The 8,776-nt window shown below is 36.6% G+C and overlaps 1 protein-coding gene across 1 annotated transcript; it reads right to left on the bottom strand.

The window, feature by feature from the left end:
* Positions 1-4,363: 4,363 nt before the first annotated feature.
* LOC108668592 lies at positions 4,364-6,865 on the bottom strand. Its single transcript, XM_018155833.2, has 2 exons — positions 6,616-6,865; positions 4,364-6,294 (listed from the first exon to the last, which is right to left on the bottom strand). Exons 1-2 carry the CDS (start codon positions 6,740-6,742, stop codon positions 4,991-4,993), a joined length of 1,431 nt encoding a protein of 476 aa, XP_018011322.1. The 5' UTR covers positions 6,743-6,865; the 3' UTR covers positions 4,364-4,990.
* Positions 6,866-8,776: the final 1,911 nt, after the last annotated feature.

The following is an 8,776-nucleotide window of genomic DNA, read 5'->3' as shown; positions in this document are numbered from 1 at the left end:
CCGCAGAGGCATCAGAGCAGGTGCCTGTATTGCAATTTTGTTCACCTGATCTCCCACCGTCTACCTGCGTCCTCCACCGGGGCTCACTGAATCGGGTACTTGCCCACGTTCACCACCTTGCCGTTTTTTCTCACCCACACGGCATCACTATCCCCCCGTCGTCTTGACTCCTCCTGCTTCTCTTTCATTTCTCTGAATAAGGCCTCATCCTCCATCCGCTCTAATGGGGTCAAATCCCTACGTGCACCTATCCTCAATTCATTTCGACTTCGACATTAATTCATTCAAGAAAATTCTTTTCGTCTCAAGGCAAGTTAAATAAATCAAGCCGCCAAAGAAGGAAATTGAAACCCGGAATAAAAAATCTTTCATGTAAATCAATATGCTGCAAATTTGCAAGCGTAACACCCACATTCAAGAACAGAAGTCCAAACATCAATCATCGTCCCTCCATACATAAAATAGCAAGATTAGGTTCTGGAGACCCGAACAATTCAATAATGCCCTACAAAGCAAGAGCAAGACGTGTACACCAACAGTCATCTCTTCTCTGGGGCCGCAATCCACATGGGGTCTTAGTTACTAGGAACTCATCCGTGCAGAGGGAAGTTCGTCATGAGTAACTCAACAAAAACTGTGTACACTTTTCTTTGTCATCATTCTTCACAACGCTACCTAATATTAGCATTTCCTGCTGTTGTGCACGCTGTTTTAACTACAACTGCAAAATACAACTTCAGTTTTCGATTATGAATGATATTTGCATTTACGGCGAGTTGCATTGAAATATTGTGACTCGAAAACGTCATCCATACACCCTACCAGGTTACAAGTCAATGCGCATCAATGGAACCGACTAAAAAACAGACATTTATAAACCAAAATAACTCTAAAATAGTTTTTTCGAGTGGGTTAAGATTGCGTATGCTTAATAAATTAAATAAGTTAGAAAAATAACAAGAATTCTCCAAAACTGAAGAAGTCGCAGCAATTACGCATGACCGAAAGACGGTTCAGGCACATCATATTTTCATACATCATTCAAAGAACCGGTTAAATTACCTCGTGAGATAATGAAAAATGTTAATATAAGTATCTAATGTCATGTCGCTCGTAACACACATAAGTAGAAAATGAAACAACACTATAAAGTTGTCACGTACATCAAATTTCGAGAGCATCCGTGAGTTCTACTTTTCCCAATGCTGAAGTGCACAGAATATGGAAGCATATTTGCAACAGAAGCCTCAAACTCATCTCAGTGCACAGGTTGAGTGAGTCGCACGCACACACACGTTTGTGTGGTCCAATTAGGGAGCACTTACGGTGCAAGCGTCACAAGTACAATCTCCTGATAAGGCACTCAACTTTATCTGCTACACTTAACAAACATCACACACACGAGTCGAACAATGTATACAAGAACGAGAACGTTAGAACTACAACACTCATGGTAATAGTATTCTCAGAATCTAATTGATATAGTCTAAGTTCTCATGTCATTAAATATTTAACTATTAAACTCAAATCGAAGTCATCACAAAAACGCGTACTAAAAACTATCGTTAAAACATAGGCCGTGGAAGTAGATGAAATGCAACCTAGTGAAAGTGAGGTTCGAGTCTTACATTTAAACTCACCGCGCCCCATCCGTCGTAACAAAATTCAAAGTTAGTTAAGTAAGTGTCAACCCGGACATCTGATATCAATGACGTTTGAATCTAATGACTTCAAAATGACAGTCTAAAATTGAAGGTTGAGTGCTCTGGGATTGAATATTAGAGACATCCCGGATCAAACAGCACCTTTGATGTTTCGAAGACAACCAGCAGATTTTAATATTTAACAAATAATCTAAAACGATAGTAGAACAGTAAGAAATTTTTGGGGATATTCAAAAACAACGCTGTGCTCGTACTGAAACAAACTCGAGTCTTAAGAGCTAAAACAGGATGCTAACACAAACAAGCAACACATCAACTGCAACCCTCGTCATTAGCTTAAAATATAATAGAGAGAGAAAGGAACTTTTCCGTTACTACCTCTACCAACCACAAACACCTTCCATGTTACCCTTCTATTATGAGACTACAATATGTACCAGAGGGAAGTGCGATTCAATTTGATGAACATCCACATAAAAATTAGAGCAGATTTGACCCATGGCATCTCATGGCCTTCAGCAAGCATGTTTTGTATTTATCTTGAGTATAGTATTAAGCGCGCATTAATGTAATAACAAATGAATCATGAGGAAAAAAGAGGTACTCAAAAATATTTTCGACACACTCTAATTATTTGGTCCAAATTAATTTGAAGTTGTTCGAAATAAAGAAAAAAACGATATTGATCAAACTTTCATGTGCGAAGCAATTCCAATAAAATAAAGACAAAAAGTCCATCATTTAAACGTAAGGGGAGGGCAAACAATAGAGCTTGCCTGCACGGGCTAAAAGAAAGGAGCTCAGGCGGGGCAATAGCAAGGACTTTTGAAGAGTGAAGCACCTGCAAGAACTGGAAGAGTACGGCACCTACAAGAACAAAAAGAGAGGGGCACAGCACCGTTGAAAAAAGAGAGGGATGACTGCAACGACCAAAAGAGAGATGAATGACTGCACGGACCAAATGAGAGATGGATGACTGCACGGACCAAATGATGACTGCACTGACCAAATGAGAGATGGATGACTGCACGGACCAAATGAGAGATGGATGACTGCACGGACCAAATGAGAGATGGATGACTGCACGGACCAAAAGGAGAGAGCATGAAACTACCAAAAGAGTAGGGTGTCTCAAGGCAAAAAAATCAGAAGCTGCAAGACTGGAGCTGCAAGAATGAAGAAAGATATGCCTGCTAGGACCAAACAAGAGTCAGTTGCAAGGATTCAAAGATTGGACACTTCCAACAACTAAAGGAGAAGGGCGCCTGAAAGGATCAAATAGAGAGGCATCAACCACAAGAGGAAGGCGTCTAAAAGACTGAAGATAAGGAACTGCAAGGAAGAAGGCACCCCAGAAAGTTGTCTTGAATGCGGTAATTTCACTGACATCTTTACAGTGTATGCCAAAATTGAAGCAAAAGTCTACGTTCGGGCAATACACCATGAAGGCATGAACTCCAGCAGAAGTAGTTGGTAAGAGAGCCCAGTTTATCGAGAGAATCACAGCCGAGAGCGCGTCTTCAGTGAAAGTTTTGAGCGATGCTGCAAAGAATACAAAGATAATAAATGTTCAGCCAAGAGAAATTCATTTTGTTAGGAATAGACTTCAAAGTTGAAAAATACAGCACATGAACATCCCGGTGACCACTTCATAAGATAATCTCGAGATAATTATATCAATCTAATTGCCAAATACATGGTGCAGAATTATGCTTCTAACAAACTTTTCATAGCAGTGATGAATCTAAACTAGACAAATAATACATCAACAATTTGTTAGAGCTCAAACACAAAGACTATTCTTATAATTACCAGTAGTACAAATTTAGAGTATCTTTTAACTGAAATAACTATGTATTTGTGCCATTAATAACAATCACTAGGTACAGTATACTCTAACATTTTCATTGAAGCAAGATGTGAACAATTTATGAACTTAAGTGGTAAAATTATTTTCATTGATCTATTTCTAGAACAAATCTATTTTTTTCATTGAAGTAATATTAGCAGACGCCAGAATCTTGAGCACACCAAAAACTTCAATGGGAAGGGGAGATGTAATTCGGCAGCTCGAAACTTATTACCTCAAGCACCCCAATAACTGCTCAGAAACTTGTTATCATGAGCACAGAAATTTCACAAGTAATAACTGTCATTTAAAAAAAGAGAAACCATCTTTCATCACCACAATGTTACAACATATTAGAACCAACTGATTCTTTTGCATATAACATAATCACAAAGCTAAATGTTGTATAAAAGTCAACAAAATCCAGTCACCTAAAATAAAACCTTCAATTCCTTATTAAAAATAAGTTAGAGTACCAAACATAGAAGTTCACAAAAGAATTTTGTAACTGTAACCAAGTGCTAAGCTTAGTTGACACCTAGTCTGAACCTGAGAAGATTTCCTGTCATACTTGTGACAAACAAAATGAATGTTCTCAGTGAACACCACTTGATGTTAAAAAATTAGAAAATAAATATCAATTTAAATGCTTGATAAGCATTCAAGCTTGAGATGGCACAGGCCACAAACAGAATAGTTCCATGAGGAAAGTGTGAGGCAATATATTAAGAGAATAAATGAAACCTGGTAAAGAAAATTTATGGAAACGGAACTGTACCTGCCAAATAAATAAATAGCCCCCAAAATACTCATATGAGGAACTGAATAGCAATGGAACACAGACTGCAAAAAGTATTGCCACAGGAAGATAGTTGAGAGAGCATTTGAGTTGGAGTAGAGGAGGCTTGAGTCATATAAATATGCCAGCAAGCTACACCACTAATAAGAAGTCTAAATTAACAAACACTTTTTACTCAATGATCCTAACTAGGTATGCATAACAGTTCATTATTAAAAAAAATTAACTCCTATTTTGGAACAGGTATTGTGATCTAAAAAAAATAAAAAATAAACAATAAGAAGAGATAGGCACAGATAAAAATAAAGCCTCAATTACATACATTAAATTTTCCAAAGAAATGTGAAGCAATGAACAATCATGAATATCCTTTCATCATTTATTAAACAACATAGCTTAACATTATTCATCCTTTCATTATTTCTCAATTACCATGGGTAAATGTCCATCAGTTATCATAAGGCACAGAAAATCCCTGTGGGCAATTAGTAAGCATCCCTATATTCTGCTTTGGCAACTATTGTGGTAAACAATATAAAGAATAATTATGCTAACGAGTAGAAGGAATCAACAACCTCGACTCCTCAAACATCTTTGCACTAAAAATAGTCATTATATTACAATAGTTCAGTGCTACATAACGTAGCTACAAAAATGAAATCGGTCAACGATTTGGCTTTACATGCTCAACACATCAAGCAAGCCTTTCTTCTCAGCTTCCAGCAAGAGTTCCATGAACCTATCATTCATTATCGTATTCTTGCCTTCAATTAGTTCTTGTGCGATGGGTGACAGCATCTTCTTAATTGCCATCTTGATGATGAACTGAGATGATGGTCTTACCGCAACAGGAACTATGACTTTGGCAGCAACACTTTTGAATTTGCCAGTCAATGATCTCCCAGGTCGTCCAGAAGAACTGCCAGCATTGGGGTTGATTTTTTCACCAGCTTTGCTAAGAGTGCCTTGGATTAAGCACATGCCCATCAGGAAGCCCACTAAGGAAGTGCGGCCAAATTCAGCCATGAACTGCTCAAAGTTCCAATCCGGCACAGGAGTCTTCAAGTTGTCCGAGATGCTCATGAAAGTTGTGTGATAATGCCGCAAAATAGCATTGAGGTGGTTTTCACGTAGAGCTGCAGTTGTTGAAGTGTTCAGTAAATAATGAAGATCAAAGACTGGATTGCTCCACTGAGCTATCTGCCAATCTATCAACTTGATGTCTTCTAATTTATGTTGGCCATCTTCTTCATTAAGATTATAGCGAAACAGCAGATTGTTGATCCAGTAATCGCCATGAGTAAGGCACAACATTTGATGTCTACTTTGATCATCCCACATCCTCTGATACTTCTGACTGAGGCCATGTCGGCCCTTTTCTAGCTTGGCCAAAATTTCCTTGTGTTCTGGTAAGGTTCTCAAGTATTTAATGGCATTTTCAATTGCTGTGATGACAACAGGCTTAAAAAGACTGCTGACAACAGGATCAAACTTGAACATAGGATACTCTTTGCACAAATCAGAGCTCAAACTATATGAACGTGAGAGCGCATGCAGCCTTGCAATATGCTGAACAGCCAGCATTGTGTGTTCCAGGTCAAGGCCTTGAGTTTTATCTTTCAATTCAAATCTGTTGGCTTTGCAGTTCTCCATCACAAGAACATACTCTGAAGCATTGCAAATTCCATAAATATACTCAGGCACACATAATCTTTGATCTTCATCTTGGTTCACAGCATTGGCTAGCCAGTGAGAGTTGAGATCACTAACTACATTAGAATACATCATCAATTCTCTCACATGATACTTAGCAATCTTTATGAGTTCCCGGCTGAATGGATCAAGACTTAAAAATTTCACAATAAAACTGTAGTCTTTCTTCAGTGGTGGTGAGCTTTCACTGTCATTGCTTTGTTGGTGTAGCTCAGCACTGGCAGTCAGCAGCACCAATTCTGCATTGAAGCTCTCTCCTGGCTTGGTAGCTGCAAATAAGAATTTGATTGTAAATAATGAAATTAATTTAATTATCACAATATGGTTATGATGAATTTAATGAAATAACCCATCAGTCATCAGTACTAAGTTTGGACTAAACATTACACATAGCTGTAGTGAGAAATTTTTTGGTGATACTAATGTAGAATATGGATATCAATTTTCACATGGCTATGAATCCTTTGATATGCAGATGTTTATCAGTGAATGTATAATTGACACTTTTTGTCTCTACTACAATCGACTGAAATGAGCCTAACAGAGCTAAGCTGCATTCTAACTAATTTATACATCAAATAAAAACTTACCCTGAGCAACATTGAAGGATGTGAGTTTAATGGAGATATTTGGTTGTGTTTTTTTGGCTTCATATTGCTGCACAACAAATTCCACCCACTCATGAGTGATGGCACAAGCATTTGATGGGGTTTTCATTCTAAATGCTAGGAGAGAATCAGGCAAATTGTTTTCAAGAGGGCAACAAATATATAATGAGTGCCACTTGCATAAACAAACTCGAAAATTTACTATTGAAATCTTTAGTAACAATACTGAAAATGATACAATAAATAGTTTAATGAATCTTGAACAATAGAGTAAAAATTTTTATTCTAGTAAGTATTGTAATCTCACATCTCTTTTACCTACCATCATAAACAAGTAAGTAGCAACTATGCCAACACTAAGAGAGAACTAGATCTTAACAGAATGTTTTGAAGCAAAATAGTATTCATGCTCCTTATGTCTGATACAGAACAGATCTCCCTGATGAACTGCAAAAGCTAACAACACATCAAGCCACATTTAATAAATCATTAAATTATTTGTATCATTTATTATGATTAAAATAAAGACATCAATTGTGGGAAATTCATGATAGAGACAAATGGAGAACTAGGCAAGAAGTCTGACTTTTTTGTTACTTATATATCAACTGATAATTCTAACAAATTCAATAATGATGGCAACAGATTGTTCATTATAATGCTAATTATCACATAAAGACTTGAAACATGTTTTTTTCACACACTGACCATCTGATAAAGAATTTTCCTGCATTAGAGTGTGCCTAAGACAGCCTTAGACAGGATTCATAAATGTTGTAAATTCATTTGCTTTCAATCTTTATTCTGGCTCAACACTTTAATGGGCATGTGACAATAAATGATCACCTAAAAATTCCTCCTAAAAAGACACAACAGCCTCCAGTTTGCATTTGCTGCTACATTATCATGCCTCTGCCAATTGCCAATCATTTCACCATCCTTCCATACATAGCATCATCCTCTACTATGACCAAGAATTTGAATGTGAGATTCAAATGAAATTTTTGATGCAGACTACAAGATTAGTGCACCTTTCATATTTTTTAAAAGGTAGAAGTAACAATATTTATTCAATTAATTCAAGTATTTGATGCAATATTAGTAAATTGAAGTTGGATAGTTACCCTTTACATTTGCATCTTTTAGTTTAAATTACATAACATTTTTGAGTGTACCGTCAAATGGGATAAAAAGGGACAGTTTTGAGCATTTTGTGTGGATAACTTCTTAACATGAAACATTTCAGAAACATGTTTAGGCTCATTTTATAGCTCTTTGCAAGGGCTATCCAATGGCATCTTCAAAAAAATTCCATATGCTATTTGTAAGGTGCCAGACGCAAAATAAAACTGTCCCAATTTACCCCCAGGAACGGGGTAATCCGGGACACTTGCAATAAAAGTTAATTTTAAAACGTTTGAAGCATGCAGAGTGTACTCATCCATTACTAACAGTACTCTGTAGTCCTCCTCTTTCATTGTAGATGATGTAGATGTAAAATAAATGACATTTTCTGTGATTTTTACTTGTTTTTCCTTTATTGATATTATATTACCATATTCATTAATTACCGTATTATTAATGTGATACCTATTACTGTATCCATGGAAATGCCATTGAGCATTGACAATGACCTTGTCCACTGCAAGCTTCATATCAGTAGCCATGTAGCATTTCTTTGGTATCTGCAAGCTTACAGGATGGTTTGTAATTTTGCACAATTTTAATCGAGTCAAGTGATTTCACTATAACAAAAAAGATCGTGAAAAACATACCTGAAACAGAAAATAATATTTTAGTGAAAACCATCATATGTTTTGGAGAAATAAATCATAGTTTAGGTCAATTACTTTTCATTCTATGATGCCCAGTGCACAATTCTATATACCTATAGCATTCTACGTACAATTTTGTGACGACCAATGATGGACTAATTTTTTGATAAGTGAATTTTTTTTCGCTGAGCGAGGTAAATGTAATCAAAATTCTTTGTTGTTAAATCAATTTTTTTTGTTAACTGGAACCTTTGCTAACTGAGGTTCTACTGTAAATGCATTTTTAAGGGTGTCCCTAATTACCCCGGGGGGTGTCCCTTTTTACCCAGTCGCGCGGAAATGGCTGCCATTTTTTTTTTTTTTTTTTG

Source organism: Hyalella azteca, unplaced genomic scaffold (genome assembly GCF_000764305.2).
Source record: "Hyalella azteca isolate HAZT.00-mixed unplaced genomic scaffold, Hazt_2.0.2 contig16409, whole genome shotgun sequence".
Taxonomy (NCBI): Eukaryota; Metazoa; Arthropoda; class Malacostraca; order Amphipoda; family Hyalellidae; genus Hyalella; species Hyalella azteca.
Note: the sequence above shows the minus strand (reverse complement) of the source record. Positions and strands in the feature narration are given on the sequence as shown.